The sequence below is a fragment of the Primulina eburnea genome, chromosome 5 (genome assembly GCF_022965805.1).
Source record: "Primulina eburnea isolate SZY01 chromosome 5, ASM2296580v1, whole genome shotgun sequence".
NCBI lineage: Eukaryota > Viridiplantae > Streptophyta > Magnoliopsida > Lamiales > Gesneriaceae > Primulina > Primulina eburnea.
This window is the reverse complement of record NC_133105.1, coordinates 714,051-731,576: the sequence shown is the minus strand read 5'-3', so window position 1 is coordinate 731,576 and position 17,526 is coordinate 714,051. Positions and strand designations below refer to the sequence as shown.

General features: G+C 33.3%; 2 protein-coding genes, 1 long non-coding RNA gene and 1 pseudogene across 3 annotated transcripts; 2 read left to right on the top strand and 2 right to left on the bottom strand.

Moving 5' to 3' along the window:
- Positions 1–83: 83 nt before the first annotated feature.
- LOC140832008 (ubiquitin-like modifier-activating enzyme 5) lies at positions 84–5,248 on the bottom strand. Its single transcript, XM_073195758.1, has 14 exons — positions 4,991–5,248; positions 4,293–4,361; positions 4,092–4,205; positions 3,579–3,707; positions 3,071–3,139; positions 2,783–2,935; positions 2,577–2,613; positions 1,999–2,081; positions 1,839–1,913; positions 1,336–1,410; positions 1,072–1,158; positions 821–933; positions 588–631; positions 84–501 (listed from the first exon to the last, which is right to left on the bottom strand). Exons 1-14 carry the CDS (start codon positions 5,078–5,080, stop codon positions 362–364), a joined length of 1,278 nt encoding a protein of 425 aa, XP_073051859.1. The 5' UTR covers positions 5,081–5,248; the 3' UTR covers positions 84–361.
- A 4,996-nt stretch (positions 5,249–10,244) lies between these two features.
- LOC140831542 (protein GLUTAMINE DUMPER 1-like) lies at positions 10,245–11,050 on the top strand. Its single transcript, XM_073195288.1, has one exon. The coding sequence runs from the start codon at positions 10,373–10,375 to the stop codon at positions 10,895–10,897; it is 525 nt and encodes a 174-aa protein (XP_073051389.1). The 5' UTR covers positions 10,245–10,372; the 3' UTR covers positions 10,898–11,050.
- Positions 11,051–13,824: 2,774 nt separating this feature from the next.
- On the top strand, positions 13,825–15,503 carry LOC140831540 (zinc finger protein CONSTANS-LIKE 2-like; annotated as a pseudogene).
- Positions 15,504–16,948, bottom strand: LOC140831541 (uncharacterized). Its single transcript, XR_012117893.1, has 3 exons — positions 16,542–16,948; positions 16,039–16,138; positions 15,504–15,632 (listed from the first exon to the last, which is right to left on the bottom strand). It is a non-coding gene; the product is annotated as an uncharacterized lncRNA (long non-coding RNA).
- Between the last annotated feature and the right edge of the window lie 578 nt (positions 16,949–17,526).

Genomic DNA, 17,526 nt, shown 5'->3' with positions numbered 1-17,526 from the left:
TTTCTTCATGCGTCGTGATTAATACATTTATTTTTAAATAATTTTTGTAAACAAGATTTCTTTGAACAAAGGGTTACACAATTTGCAACACCGAGTGTAAAAGGAGATTCCGTCTCACTTTCAATGGTGTCATCTTCCCATCTGGAGTTTAATCCCAATCAAAAGATAACTATTGGAATAGAAACAATTTAAATAAGAAAATTAATCGAAACAAATGAAAAATATAATCGCCATACTGTGTTGGGGTAGGGGGATGAAATTTTTTGGAATCACTTGGTTATGGTTTTTTCCTGACGGTTTTCAACTCATCTCGGCTCTTTGGGTTGCATTCCACGCGAAAGTTTATCTAATTTATCAAAAATTATGAATGATTAAGGGCTTCAAGCTGTCTTCTCAGATCTTCCAGGTCAGTAACAGTGTCTGTGGTTTCTTGAGAAGCGGGATGTGTCTGAAACTCATCGGCACTCGGAAGCTCATGAACAAGACCCTCTGGCAGAGTACCTGAATGAGCAAAGAAAAAAAAGGTGAAAAAACGAGGCAATGTGGAGATGGGGAGAATTAACAGCATGAGAGGTGAAAAATATGACCTGAATTGGAAGCTGAACCTTGTACATCACTGTCATCAACAACACTAATCACAACAAAGATCAGAACACAGCAGTCGTTAGAAACTTAAACAGTAGGTTAATGGATGCATTTACAAGGTTTAAGACATCAAGCATGGATTAGTCTATTGGATCTAGCGAAGCTACTTTGATGAACGTCTGAATTATGGTTTTACGAGGCTCGCATCCAAAACTAAAATCAGGTCCAAAACTACCTTATATTCCATTCATTATCTTCATGGAGACACTCGGGTTCCAATAATTCTTCGGCCTCCATCTTGGCTCTAGCCGCAGCATCCCTGGCTGGCTTTGCACGACTGTAGTCTTTCTGCATGATAAATATTTATTCAATATGAAAAAATTGAATAATTCGACAGACATCTATACAAAATAAAAAATGGAATATATTAACATGCATTTTGGTTTTACAACAATTTATGAAAAAGTATCCTCTGGGTTGTTTTACCTGTCTCTCCAAACAAGCAGCATTAGAACATTGAGGGTTGGGCTTCATTTCCATCGTTGGAAAGAAGTCTTTGAGGGCGTTGTAACCCTATAGTTGAGAAAGCAAATTAGATCTAAAAAAATTATCGATATGAACAAAACTGCAACATATTCTACAGAAAGGACAATCCGGCACTTTTTCTTATTTAAGAAGTAGGATAAAAGCAGCAGATGTACTAATAATAGAGAAAGCGAAACAGAAAATCAAGAGTGTGATACACGTTACCAGATAAGGGGTGACATTTCCAAACTTCAGCAAGTATTTAAGTGTATTCTGTACAAGAAGCCCAGCAACAATTCCCTTCAAGTAAATTTATGTAGTTAGGAATGAAAAAAAATGGCAAAGGAAAGAGACTGCATGAACTCATAGAGAAGACAGCAATTGGATCCTATCCCACTGAAAGAAGAGGACAAAAAGAATCCAGCCTCAAAATTATCGGACAATTTAAAACGCAAGAATACACCAAACCATTTTCTAAAGAATATTGCCAGGAATATTGTCAAATACGAGATCCATTACTGCGTTACAGCCTACAGGAAATAAAAATGCAATAACTATACTAATATATGAAACATAACTTTCTTATCAATTTTTTTTATCCACATGATACGCAAACAACTATAAACCTTATGCAGACTCTCAGAATTTACTAGCTTGACTCTCAGCAATAAACCAACTCTCATTCAGAAAAACACCCAAAAAGGCAACAACACAGAGAGAGTGAATACCATTGTAGTAGGTAAAGATGCAGCACAAACCCCATCACGTTTTAAGGTTTTTTCATCAACCCCTGATGCTACAACCTAAAATAATTTCATCAAAGAATGATTAACTTCTGCTTCGAATTCAAATTTTCAGAAGGAAAACGTTTTCAAATGGTAAACCTACCAAGGGAGGTGCACATGCAAAACAGGCAGTTTCACCAGGAATCAACAACTGTATGTGACCGGAAACAGCATTCTCGGACACACCTGTACAAAATATCCTTCAAATAAATTCATGCACATTCATGTCGCATAATAACTTACATTATATATTTTATGTAGGTCCAACTTGTGAGAATTTATTGTTAATGTGATCAACTTGAGTTCCAAAGTCCTCAGGGAATCTTTAAAAAATCAACGAAACAGTTCTCACTTTTTATACAAGAAGCTGGATCAAATGATCACAAAGTAATTTCATAGATTCGCATGGAGATAAGTAATGCCTCCTAACTACTGTCAAAAATGGTTTTCCACAGAAACATGGAGTAGAGTCAGTAGACCATAAATAATCAACAAGGACCACACTTGGAAACAATGATTCCAAGTTTATCTTCCACAGCTAGAGCAAGAACTCATTCAAGAAAATGACTCACTAATCTTACTAAAATATCCAACATAGTACAAGGACAAAGAAATTGAATTTTGCAGTAAAAAAAATGATTCTACTGATATATAAACCGAAAGCAGTAATTTATTGTTTACCAGACTCCATCCATGTTTGATTCAATTCATTGCAAGCCTGCATATACAACCACATGTTCCAGGTGAGGCAAAATGGAAGCAGCAAAGTAAATCTCCTCAATTCAGTAGAATAATTCTAACCTACATCTGGAATACTAATTGATAAGGAACTGAATCGAAACTATCTGCATGCAAAAAGAATCAGATCACAGGATAATAGCGCTCACCTGATTTACCACCATCCTTGCTTCATAATTATCCACGCAGCTGACAACAAGATCAACTCCACTACCTTCTTTGTCAGGACAAAATGATTTATCTTTTAAACTTGACATAAATGTTTCAAAACCTTGCACAGTTGTGATGTTCAATGTATAGCTCTGAGAAAATATATAAATCAATCAACGTCACAGAAGCATATATATAAAAACCGTTAAAACCATGGTTGTATATTTGTGGTTTTTTGAGTTGAGGAGGGAGTGGTGGAAGAGCAAAAGTCACCATGAATACCTCACCTCAAGCACAACATCAGGGTTTATGTCTGAAAGAGTCTGAACGGCAGCATCTGTTTTAGTCATACCAGCCTAGAAATGGGAAAACATATAGTGCTTGTCACAAGAAAAATAAAACCTAGGATCAGAAGTAGCTATTCATTCAACCAAATGCCGAAGTGGTTAGATTGCAAGAGGTAATGCGCCTTAACCAAAAATTAATGAATGAAGATTGATAGGATGTTTCAAAATAACAACACATTAATCAAGCTTGGAGACGAAGATAAAATATTGAAAATATGTTTCTCAAGGTTTGTTTTCTGTCTCTTCTCAGACCAGAGAAGGATTATTAACTTTTGTCCTGTTGCTCAAAGAAAAATCCCCAAAATCAGTAACTTGAAAAACTCAATAGCTTTTGAAAGGTCTTAGATCAACAGCGTAATAAACCATGCTCACTTCGAAAATTTAAAGAAGAATAGCCACATAATCCCAACCACATAATATAATAAGTGATAATATACTCTAAAAGCACCTGATCTGGACGGAAAAAAAGTCTATTCATGTTAGCTAACTCCACTTTATCATAATCGTACAACAAAAGGCGACCGATACCACACCTTGTTAGCATTTCAGCAGCAACACTGCCAACACCACCTATACCCTGCAAAGCATAAAAAATAGTATGAGGACAATAGTAGACTCTACACTATTACACCGCACATAACATTACATAGGTTGCGCAAGGATTTAACCAACAGCTAGAAAATATCCCCATGAGTAGTTTAGAAAAAATTACAAGAAATGTAGGTGAAAAGGAAAAAAAATCAAGCATTCAAGAAATTTGAAATGGCACATTTCTTTTGCAACAAATAAATCTTAATATTCTGATTCAAACAAAATGAATGGGGCATAATTCTTAGATGAGAATAATTGCTAACATTCGTAAGCATACATGTTATATAATATGCACCATAAAAAGTCAAAAGAACTAAAAGAGCATTTATTTAAAGCCAGGCATATCTGAAGAGAAAATTTAAATACGGACAACTATGGCGACTGAGAATTTCCGTATTCTTTCATAGTTTTCCACGATTCCCATCCTTTGAAGTGCCATGAGCCTGCTATAAGGGTTGCTATCGACCACCTCTGCACTCATATCCTACATTGTATTACAAAAAATGCACATATGATTGGGATATCATCCAGAGTAACATATTTATGGCATCAAAATATGCAACAAAAGTACCTTGATTTTGGAACGCTGAACAGCCCCAACCTTTTCCATTGTAGAAAGTCGCACAACAAGTGTATGCATCTAAGCACCAAAAATATCAAAACAACATATATATATCTACACTCGATGCAGGTCCATGAAAATTAAGAATTAACAACATAGCATCTCGTGTGGAGAAAATTTTCGAATGTGATGCGAAATCATTCCTTTAGATGTATCCTCGCATTTTCTTCTCACATGGAGCGACAATCCTATTATACATTTTTCATCTACTGAATATGCAAACAACCATTAGAATCGTCCCTACGTCTAAAACTTCGTTGAAGATAACAATTTTGTCCAAATTCTTTATACATATTCACAATGATAGCAAAGTACTAAAATTTGATATTAAACCCAGGATTGCCAAAGATTCTTGCACCGAGATTAAAAAGCCTCGTACCCTTTAAATTCCGGATAACATATACTCATTTACTTCCATTTTGAAAGACCAAATCCTGCATGGTCCCTAAACTCAATCAGCAAGACAATGTGAAACAATCCCACAACAGAGCGCGAACTAAACAGGAATAAAGACTAACATCGTTGAAATTCAGATGATAGGGCTCCACTCATATGCCAAGGCAGAAGCATCAGCGAAGAGAAAACATAATTTCTACGCAAAAAAAAAATTAAAATAATCCCCAGAATTGCACGAAACCGAGAATCACCTTATCAGCTAAAGCTTGATAGAGTGGATCAGGTAAAGAATCTCTGAGCGCATGGAGATCACCTAACAAATCTTTCAGTTCTGACTCCATTAGCTCAGGATTAAACACACCTCGTCAATTCTTGTCGGACTTCAGCTCGATTATTGAAACCCGGCTCCAACTACAAATTGTGTGATCAAATTCAGTGTTGATTGCAAAAAAACTGAGGAAACTTTTCAATAACCGGTTTCACTTCAAGAAGGTCTGAAAAATGTTTGAGCCGGTCCATGGTATGGCAAGTAAGAACCGATTTGGTATGGTGAACCGGTAATTGACGTGTTTTGCGAGGTATACACCAATTAAGATCCGACACGCGTATTACGGCTTTCTTTCCATCCTTTGCTGGAATAATTTTTTTTAAAAAAAAAGGCTATATAAATAATTTGAAATTTTTTTTTTGAAAATAGTAAACAAGTAGCAAACATAATTCTGGATAATCATAGATAGAAATTTTTCAAGCTGCTTCTATTTATTCTTTTTCCAAAATAAAAAATATTTTTGCATCCTTCCTTTTTATTTATTTCACATCTCACTTTTAAATTATTTTAAATATTATATTTTAATAAAAAAAAATTCATCCATTATTTTATGAATTTTTTAGATAAAATAATATTAAACTTGCCATCATTATTATGTGTTTTTTTAAAGACATTTCCACAAACTTTTATTGCTTAGCTATTCCTTCGTATAGACACTGATTTCTCTTTTCAATTTTTAAATTAAAAAACAGAGATATTTTTATTAGTTCAAGAATTTAAAAGTAGTGGGCAAATAAAAAACAAGACATTGAATCGGGAATTCATACCTCTATCTAATTTTGTGACAAATTATCCCTAATCATCCACATGTACTTCAAATTTTGAGGATTAACTAGTTTGTTTGAGTTGTATTATTATTTTTTTTAAAAAAAACATATTTCTCAAGGAGTAGGTCTCTTGTAAGACGGTCTCACGAATTTTTATCTGTGAGATAGGTCAACCCCTACCGATATTCACAATAAAAAGTCATATTTTTTCATGGATGACCTAAAAAAGATATATGTCTCATGATGAAATACGACCCGTGAGACCGTTTCAAACAAATTTTTACCTTCTTCAAAAGCTGAGAAATCATATTTTTATGTATTATTACAAGAAAGTTAATGAATAATGATTCGTAGATGTGAAGCAAATGATTGTTTAATGTTAGTGCAAAGATTTGGGTGCTTCCTTATCCATAAAGAGAATAATTAATAATGGCTGACTTAAAATATGCTAAATGTCACCTATTCACCCTCCATAGGAACACCAAGTGCCCCAATATAATTAAACGTCACCATTGTAATCTTAGTACGAGTATGATATAATATACTCTTCGTCCAAAAATTTATTGAAAAAACAAATTTTAAAATAAAAATAAAAATAAAAAATAAAAAATAAATCCGATTTAATATGAAAAAAAATGATTAGAAGTACCTAATATATTTAATTACGAGTTATATATTGATAAAAAAAATTAAATTAAAAACTAAATGTAGTCATGATATTTGAGACAAAATAAATAATATATTAAATTAAACTAGTTAAAATTACGTTGCAAAAATGGCTTTATATATATGATCTGATGTGATGGGTTTATTGGCACTTTCATGGCAAGTGCTCTTCCCACTATAACCATATACAATTTGTAGTCTCTTTAATTAGATACGATCGTATTATTTTTTTATAATTGAAAAGTGGAGTCACAAATATAATTTGTCGTGTCGCTGTCTTAAAAATAAATTGTTAAAATGTTCTGATAAAATCAAACAATACAATTTAAAGTTGTTGACATATCTAATATTATTAAAAAATATCTAATATTATAATAAAAAACTTAAGACTATAAAAATAATATAATAATATTTTTTAAAAATAATTATTATTATTATTATCATCATCTAAATTTTTTTTTAAAATAATTTATAAATTATCAAACAACTTGTTTTGACGATTCACAAGATATTTTTAAAAAATTATTTGTCAAAGAAATTTTAAGAATTATTTTAGAAGCTTTCAAACAACTTATTTTATAAAATAAGTCCAACACCATCTTAGTTTTACAATTAGAGCGAGTCTTATGTTAGACCGTCTCACGGATCTTAATCTGTGAGACGAGTCAACCCTACTCATATTCACAATAAAGAAATAATATTTTTAGTATAAAAAGTAATATTTTTTCATGGATGACTCAAATAAGAGACCCGTATCACAAATACAACCCGTGAGACTGTCTCACATAAGATTTTACCCTAAAATTATTATATTATGGTGTAACTCATATCAATCACTATTCTTTTGTGTATACTGTGTAATCTCTCGAGCTAATACAATATTATGTAAAACACATTAACCAATTAAATCGTAGTGAGAAAATTTTGTACGACATGCGTTTTGGGAAAATTGTTAGTAGGATTTAGGAATGATTATACTAAACACACTTGATTGAATTGGACACTAAGCCATATTTCACGCTTGTTTGGAATTTTGGAAATATTTGGAGACAATATTGGAAGGTGACGTAGTATCTGGGCCCAATAAATAAATATATAATGGTACACTTGACTAAATCCGGATATATATGGTTTAAGGGATCCGATTTAATAAAACCAAATCCAGGAGAGTGGAAGTCGTCGTTCTGCGATTTACGATTTGTATGCTTTTATTTTGCGTAAACTTAAAGCTGATGATAATGCAATAGCTTTTTATCTTTACCTGTTTATTTTCTATTTTAGAATTTAAATATTAATTATCATTTTTCTTAGTTTTTTCGACATCCATAGATGTCATGGATCCCTTACATTTTTATGAGAATGTGGTCGTACACCTTGCATATTTTAAAATCTTATTATTTAAAATAAAATAAGATACTTGAATTTATCGATCAATTATCGAAAAATTAATATAGTATTATGGATATGTGATCATCAGTAAATATATAAAAACAAATAGTGTTTGACATTCGAGTGCGTGAAGGAATATAAGTAAATGTGGTTGGAAAAACGTGAGAATACAAATTGCAAGTAGGGAGGGGATTTGATTCTGAATTCTGACTTTTTGTCAAAGGGAAATATATCTCATCCAAATTCATTACGTTTCAAGATTCACGTTCGCATGCACAACACCTGATGAGCAAACACATTGTTCTTATTCTTGTCATATCTATCAATCATATGCAAACCTCATTAATTATAGATAAAAATTATATATATATACCGCAATATTTGACTTTTTGGTTTTGTTTTGTGCAGGCGTTTGTCGATGATATTTCGAATAATAATTAGTTGTGTCAGATGACGACTCACGAAATACAATGATATTATTTAGCTCGTAAGATGTGATAATGAAGTTATACAAGTATGTTGAATCTCATCTTGCACATCTTACCATATAGGATAAAGTAAATGATGACATGCATGATCCAATTGCCCCCCTTCCCTTGCTTTTTTTCAAGATTCTTTCCAGCTTCGATTATGATGGCAGTCCTTTTCATGATGCGCAACGAAAACTAAACCACACTAAGAAAAATTATCGACTGCATTTTCCCCGTGATGGGACTAAACGTTTATTGTTTCACTTTAAGCATTTAGTTATGGAATTTGAGAATAAGAATCGACACTGTAGGAGGAGAAACTATGATAAATGACATCACTTTTCCAATTAGAGGAGAATTATATTCTCTCCGCGTCATCATCATGTAAATTGATTTCACTATAAACAATCAACTAAAACGTGACTAATTAAATCAAATGATTTTTAAAAAAAAAATCATCTGATGCATAATAGATAAACTAGCAATCGATACACACAATTTACGTGAATGATAAGATACATTCAATTATTTTTCTTTTTTTTTTTCTTTCTTGAAGAAATAAAAGAAGTGAATGCATTATATTAGTATAACTTAAAAAAATGAAAAAAGAGAAATACTCAACACGTACAACTGATGAGCACAAATAATTTGAGATAATTTTTTGAAAAAAGGGAGAGTCTGCATGGTTGCAAGATTAGGCAGTGGAATCAATCAAAATACAATGTAAAAGAAGCAAATGTAATCCATTTTGCTTTGGTTGGTGGAGAATTCGTTTTTTTTTTTTTTATTTTTTATTTGGGTACAATTTAGTGCAAAGATGACACAATTTTTTAAATTCTTATTGCTAATACACCTAATTATTCTTCTTTTTTAGTTCATGGATAGATTAAAGCCATCAAACTAAATTTGTTAAGACATTTCTAATCAAATTTGATACCCTCCGAACACCTTATCTCCAAAAATATATATTTTACTTGAGATTATTATATATATCTTGCGAAATATATATATAATAAAATTGCTGTCAATAACCATGTTTACTTGAGTTTTTGTGTGCATTTTTTTTTTATTTATCGTACAAACCGAACCACCGAAAATTCTTAGTACATATGAAGTTATGACGCATTATTTCTTATATTCGACAGCTGGTGTTTTATTAGTGGGAGAGTGAGAATTGCTACGATTGGATTGTGAATTTGAGATTTTTTAAATCAAAATTCTTATAAAACTAAATTTTTTAAAAAAATTCAAAAATATATATTATAAAGTAATAAGAATGAAATAAATAGCTCGAATTTGTGATATTTCAATAAAAATTATTTGGATACATGCAATCATAATCACTGTGTGTGTGTGTATATTGTATTTCTGTTCAAGTACATCGTATAAATAAAATCCTATCAAATATATTAAGTGCGAAATACTTACAATGTAAATGGATAATTTTTAATTGAATTTACGATCGTATTTAATTAGGTATTGCATATTATTACTTACACATGAAAACTCAAATGTTATATTCAGGTGCTGACATAATATTAGAATAATAATTATCAATTAAATAATAAAATAAAAATATGCTTGAGATCGTTTCTAACTTTCTACATATGTTAAATTGGTTGACTCATTTCATTTGGTGAAATAAATAATACTTTTGTAATAAAAGTAATATTATTTTATGAGCGAAATCAAGTTAAGAGTCATATTTCACAAAATTGATGTACGAGATGTTTTCGAAAATATTGGTGGAAAAAATATAAATGGAATATTTACATTCATGTCTTCTGTATTTACTATATTAGCCAACATGCAAGAGAGAGGGGTGAATATATATATATATATATATGAATAAAACTAAATGGCATGGACACCCCATGATCCCACCCCCACCCGGGGAATTTGTCCATAAATATACGTCCACTCCACTCTTCCATTTCTCAAAACCAAACATCTCTTCCCCACCATTTCCATTTGATCCCTCTCCAATTTCAGAATCAAATCAAAATCGAAAAAATGAGAACAGGCGGCGCGTTATTCCACACCACCCACCTCTCAGAAAACACCGCGGCAGAAGCCACCAACACCGCTAAGGCGACCTTCTCTCCGCCCGCCACCATCCAACGCTCTCCCTGGCACTCTCCTGTACCATACCTCTTCGGCGGCCTGGCCGCGATGCTTGGACTCATTGCCTTTGCTCTCTTGATCCTCGCTTGCTCTTACTGGAGACTCTCGGGCCAAGTGAATGACGGCGAAGGCGACGGCGCCGCCACCGAGAAAGGGGAGAGCAGCTCTGAGGATAAGGCCTTGCATGTGTTCGAGGAGAAGTATTTGGTGATCATGGCCGGTGAAGTGAAGCCGACGTTCTTGGCTACTCCCATGTCCAGCAGGGATTCTTTTTTTAACGATGATCAGAAACTTAACGGCAAAGAAACTGAGAAAACGAAGAATCCGATGAACAAAAATCAATTAACACAAACGGCAGAAGAAAATACACAAGAAACCCAAGGATCTCAACCGAGCCAAGAACAAATCCATTGATACTTTTACCTTTGGATTTTCGTTCAAAATACGTAAAAATTTTGTTCTGAGAAAAGCAGTACTAGTCGTGAAATGCGGGAGAGATGATCGTTTCGGGGGAATTAGTTTATGGTTCACAGCTTTAAGTGCTCAAATCGCTCTTATTTTGTTTCATTACTGTTAACAGCTAATACTAACCAGCTCATGCTTATCTAACATGATAATAAATAGTCGCAATTAGTTATACCAACATAATTAACAGCACTATTTCATACTCTCTTAATGCATGAGTTCAGATTTAAATAAATTAAAAAAAATTAAATATCAATTTGTTTTCCTACAATTTATGAATTTTGCATCTTGTTAATTTAAAATATAAATTTATGAGAAACATATATATTTAATCCTAACAATTTATAGTAGTTAAGTCGAATTAGATACCTACCAAGAAAGATTTTCTAAACTAATTAACATTTTCTCGTACGAGATATACTCGCACGAACTTTGTCCAATGTGATTTACTTAAGTAGCGCAATTTGCAGAATATTGCGTTAGTCCGAGAGTTTACTCGGTGTACACTAAAGAGTTGTGGTTGTGAGTTCCATAGTCATTAAAAAAATAAGATTTTCTAATATCGATTTCTTCTTTTAACATATACACAAGATTGGCATGGGATTAATAATCGTTCCATAGAGTCTGATCACTTCATTAACGATGTATTATTATAACTACACACACACACACTTGGATTCCCAAAAAGTGAAAAGCATAAAGACATACACATTGAGCTTAGCAATAACATGGAATTTTTTTATCTTTGTAATTTCAAAAGAATGATGAATCGAACTAAAGTTATCATCAACCACTAGGCTTTTTCTCTGTTAAAGAGAATAAAGTAATTAAAGACGATGAGAAAAAAGTTGTTCTTGGAAAATATAACCAATGTAAGAGAAATAAAAATTATGTATTTCAGAAAATGAAGTATAATTAGTTTTATCCCGGCCCTAGAGTGATGGAATTGAATGTGTTTGATAGACCCTTTTGATTTTATTGATACGCACATGTATTTCGAGGTAAACCTAAGGGAATCCATGATATTTTCAAGATTATACTTCGATATACTATGTCACATGAAACTTGTGCTATACCACATATATCTACTCTCTTTTTCCATGCTTCAATTTGAGAATCACACATTTTCATCATCTCTATAATATACATCATGATATATATATATATATATGTACGTATGTGTTGTGTGTTCTACTAAAATTCAGAATCCCAACAACAACTAATCTTTTAAGTAGTAATGGAGAAAGCTATGTGTGAGGCAGAAATAAGGGCATGTTGGGGTTTATCCCGTGCACTCGGCGATCCCGAACCGCAAAATCCTTAAATAGTTAGTTCTTGCATGTTTTTGGCATATTATTAATTGCTAGCCAGCTTTTTTAAGTTGATGTTTGATGGCTATTTTAGGAGATTCTTGTAATATCAATTCGCAAGATTTCTAACCATTTTTATTAATGTGTATTTCATCTTTCATTTTTCAAATAATATTATAATATCTTGTTATATATATGTAAGGTAATTAGATAGATGCTAAATATTTTTTTTTTGAGGTTAGACATTGTTAAGATTGGAACTTGGACCTAACTCAACCCCAAAAGCTAGCTCAAGGGGGGAGGATTGTCCAAGCCAATATATGCCACTCAAAGGTTAATTATCTAACCGATGTGGGACATTTAATGTTAGGCATGACAAGGTGTTGGTGACATTGGGGGAAAAAATTAAATTTCATATTTATCAATTTTTGTAAAAGTTAATTTGAATTGTCACGAGTGGATTCGTATTGGTTATGTTCCAAATCCATTGATAAGGCCTATAGCCTAAGTAAAATTTAGGTGTGGGTCCTAGTACCAACTACAAGTTTAGAATGGCCCAATATTAATTCCAACCCGAGCCCAAGTTTGTTAGTTAAAGAATCCTTATGAACTTGTCCTTGAGCCATCCATCAAAAACAGTGGGGCAGGCAGGCAGTCCCACCATTTGGATGGGAACTTGAAAATTATCAACACAATCTATCTATTTGGTTGAACGGACGAGTTTAACTCATTTTGACGGCTCTAGTTATCCCCACACATTCATGTCTACCCTTTCTTCTAGCTAGGCTTCTTTGAACTTGTTTGTGATACAATACAAGTGTTTCAAACCATGTTATGTGGTGCTTCAAAAAGCTCTGTTTGCATAAATTTTAAAAAATTAAATGTGTCAAACATTATATATAAAGAAAATAACATTTGATTCATCTCGTTTTTCTTTTTAAAAAATATCTCAAACACAATAATGATCATGAATAAAATGATTTATATGTGATTTATTAAATTTTGTTTATATATAATGTTTGATGTGTTTATTTTTTTAAATTCATGCAAACACGATTTGTTGGATCAAATTATAGCACAAAAAACCAAAGACCCCTGTATTTGTATCATGCAAGTTCTCAAATCATATGGGACCCTCGCTTCATTTGTTTTTTCTTCTTGATTGCACAAAAAACCAAAGACCCCTCTATTCCCACCTGTTGAAGGATAATTCTCAGTTTTTCTATGGCTAATATTATGCCACGTTGTATTTTCCTATTGGCCATTCTATATATTATAACAAATTAATATTGATAATAATAATAATAATAATAAATATTTTTTTTTTAACTTTAACATGGATGAGCATACCATACTGAAAAAATTTTGTATGATGATCAACTCAAAGTTTGGGATGATAGAATCATGAAAATATTGAATATAAGAATTCGTTGTACCATATCATTCAAACTATAATAATTATCATATTTGAAACGTAAGAGTAAACAACGTCCCTACTCGTATTAGTCGAGAGCTAGCTAATTATAATCAAGTTGATATTGAAAGTTCGAATAAATCAATACATAAAAATAAATGTTAATAACTTTAATTTGATGGTATTGGTCCCTAGTGTGATAAAAGCAAGGAAAAATAGACGATGATATCATTTTCCTTCATGCGATTCTGAAAGACGAATACTACAAGAAGCAAAAATGGTGGGCGAAACTTGGAGCTCGACTTCGAAGATATGCGACGCATGCAAAACTGCCCAGTTCTGCCGGCCGGACTCCGTTTTCCTCTGCACAACATGCGACGCAAACATCCATGCCGCCAACAAGCTGGTTTCGCGTCACGCTCGTGTCTTCCTCTGCGAGCAAGCCGCAGCTTCCGTCACCTGCAAAGCAGACACTGCCGCGCTCTGCACCGCATGCGACCGCGATATTCACTCCGTCAACCCCCTCGCCCACCGCCACGAGCGCCTTCCAGTAATTCCCTTCTTCAACGCCGCTTCATCCATGAGATCGTCTCCCTCCACCGCCATAATCGGGGATGAATTCTCCGAGGAGGAGGAGGAGGCTGCTTCATGGCTCCTCGACGACTCGAACAGTAAAGTGGACGATGAATCCGAGTCGCCCGAATATAAATATGCGGAGTACTTGTTTAACGATCTGGATCCCTCGTGTTTGGATCTCGAATTGATATCGTATGAGCAGAAGCCCAAGAATAGAGTGATGAACGACAAAGAGCAGTACCCTTGTTCTGATGGAGTGGTGCCGGTTCATCAACGCAAGAACGAATTCGAATTTGGTCAGATACCGGGTCCGATAGTTGACGGGTTTCCTACTCGTGAAGTGAACTATCCAGGATCCAAACCTTTCATGTACAACTTCAGCTCACAATCCATCTGCCAAAATGTATGTTATAAATCCTTCATTTTTATTATATCTCATGTTTTTCTTGATTTCCAAAATGCGTTCTTTCGCTAGGTTTTTTGTTTGTCTTCTTTATAATTAAATTAATTTTTTTAAAACAATTAAAAGTTATTCATAGTTAAAAAATAATTCACAAAATCTATAATTTTGTTTATCAATATTGGCACCTGTTGACGTACGCCGTATAAGGTAATTGAAATTAAGAATGGATTTTCAAATGCTTTGATATACTTTTCAGCTGTATATATAGAGTTATGGCATATTCTCGAACTTTAATTTTCAATCATTTTTACCTTTACTATTGCGTTCGAATTAATGATCACTCTACGAACCCGAATTCGCACTCACTTTTTTTTTTTTTTACAAATTGTAAACCCTCCCCTTAATTAGTTCTTGCATTCGAATCATGACTTTGGTGCTAATAGAACTAGAACACTTGGCACTGCATTGAAATTATATGAAACATGTATCATCTTCATCCTTGGATGTTGGATTAGTACCCGACCACAATCCAGCTAACACATTTGCGACCAAAGAAACCATCGCTGCCAACCCGGTGTCCGGGCTCGAGAGAGAAGCGAGGGTGTCGCGGTACAGGGAGAAAAGAAAGAGCAGGAGCTGAGGTTCGAAAAAACCATCCGATATTCCTCGAGAAAGGCCTATGCGGAGACGAGGCCGAAATCAAAGGCAGGTTTGCCAAACGTTCAGAGCTCCAAGTTGATTCCTCCTACCGTGTCGTCCCAACTTTCTAATTATTAACTCATTTCATGTTCGAATATGATTATCTACTCAAAAATTCAATCGATCGAATTGATGAAACGTGAAATTTAATTAGATGAAGGGAGTATACGTACATGCATTCTTGTTAGATAGCACAAAGAAAGGCTGATACTAGTGAATTACCTGCAGACATGGCTGGATCCCATCACCACCAAGAATTCCTTCATCCCATCCCTTGATCACCTACATCATTATAAATTTGACGAAATTAGTAATTAAAAGTATACCGAAATACTTGCATATTTAGACGAAACTTGCAATTTTAGCATTTCCATCGTCACTTCCGAAAAAATAAAAAAACGATCTAAATGAAAATTTGACAACCTAGAAAATCAGAATAATAAATAAATAAACATATAAAACCAAAATTGGAGTCCCCACGTGTTTATTTAAAAAATGTACTCTTGATCAATATGCATGCATCATCGACCAAACAACACCTAATTGTGATAATGAACATCTCATGCGAAACTGATCCGTGCTCGTTCAATTTGTCAGTACTGCTATAATATTATTATGGAACTGCATACAAGAACTCGAGCTCATATATAAAAAATATTTATTTGAAGATCATCATTTGTTACATTACCTCACCAACACCGACCCGAAAAGTGAGAGGCTTCCCCCCGTCGTAGCTGCTGTCAAATACCTTGCCATTTTCCAGTTTCCACACATAATGTGCCTGCCAACTGAAGAAATAGAAAGTGAGCGAAAAACTCAAGCCACAGGCTTCTCAACTGAACAAAAAATACAAAAAATTATGTTTATATAGCTAAGATAAACACAAAAAGAGTAAAATGACTAATCTACCTTGAGAGCTAACAATAATATATTCTAACACCAGCGACATGCGGACGTTCTTAATTGTAGAGGGGTTGGGTTTTCACGCTACCTTTTTTTAATCATAGGAATCCAATATCTCCATCGAATAGCACTCTTATCTTGAGAGACAATTAATTGAATACAAATCGAGTTTTATGGTAATTTTTTTCAATCTATATTAATACCCAATTCAGTGTAAAGTTAAATGGATACATACATGTATATACCCCATCAATATATAGGCATGTAATTGAAGCCTTGAATTATTACCTTGATAAGCTGTCCTTCAGGCTCGGGTCCAGTCCCGATCACTTTGGTCGCAATAGTCGAGGCCTGAAGAAGCTGCGGAGAACTCGCACGGCGGAGAGGTAACTTCTTTGGCCGCCGCGGAATCCTGCTGAGGATTAAGAAACTGAAGAAAGCTGAAGCAAAAGCCAAGCCCAACTGCTGCTTCTCTTCTGCTTACAGAAGCTGAAGCTGTTGTGCTTCGTTGTATCTGTAATTAACAGCTGAGGATCGATTTGCAAGTGTATAGTTTCTTTCTACAGAATCCCGTGGCAGTATTAGTTCTGGGATTGTATGCCCCTATGGAAAAATGGAAGTGTGTTCATCTACAGTCTCTAGCCAAACACAAGGAGGATAAGCTTGGATCAACATCTCATAAAGTAGGGGAAATGATGAAATATTAATTTATTTTTCACAAATAACGATCGAATTAGTCTACTCGACTTTACATATGACTTGCAACAAATTGAGTTATTTTTCTCACTGATCATTTGATGACTGTGTATGAAGATATCATCAAAATATTTTTGTCAGATTTTCAGTTGGTATAATAAAAAAAAAAGTATAAGATGATTATTTAATTTGCATGTGAAAAATATACATTTTTAAAATATTTTACTGGGGTTTGAACCCAAAATAAAAAAAAAAAAAAAAAAAAAACTCTATTAAAATAGCTGGACAACATAATTTATAAATTTAACTAAAATGTTTAGTTTAGGCTTCACGTTAATTTCATCACAATATTAGTGATTTCACAACACATTCGAACACAAATAAATGTTAATAATTACAATAATAATCTTATTGTAATCATAGTTGTATTATAGTCTTTGACTTTTTAATTAATAAGGTTAAATTTTTTTTTTTTTTTACAAAAAAGTGTTCGGTAAATGTTATAATACAAGCGTATAATACAATAGGATTAACGCAAAATGAATAAACTCCACATAAATTTTTTAAATCTGAGTAC

Coding starts and splice junctions, on each gene's coding strand:
- LOC140832008 (XM_073195758.1), bottom strand. CDS start 5,080: ATGGAGTCAGAACTGAAAGATTTGTTAGGTGATCTCCATGCGCTCAGA. Junction 2,082..2,576: donor TCAAACATGGATGGAGTCTG/GTAAACAATAAA, acceptor TATTTTGTACAG/GTGTGTCCGAGAATGCTGTT. Junction 502..587: donor AGGTTCAGCTTCCAATTCAG/GTCATATTTTTC, acceptor TTGCTCATTCAG/GTACTCTGCCAGAGGGTCTT.
- LOC140831542 (XM_073195288.1), top strand. CDS start 10,373: ATGAGAACAGGCGGCGCGTTATTCCACACCACCCACCTCTCAGAAAAC.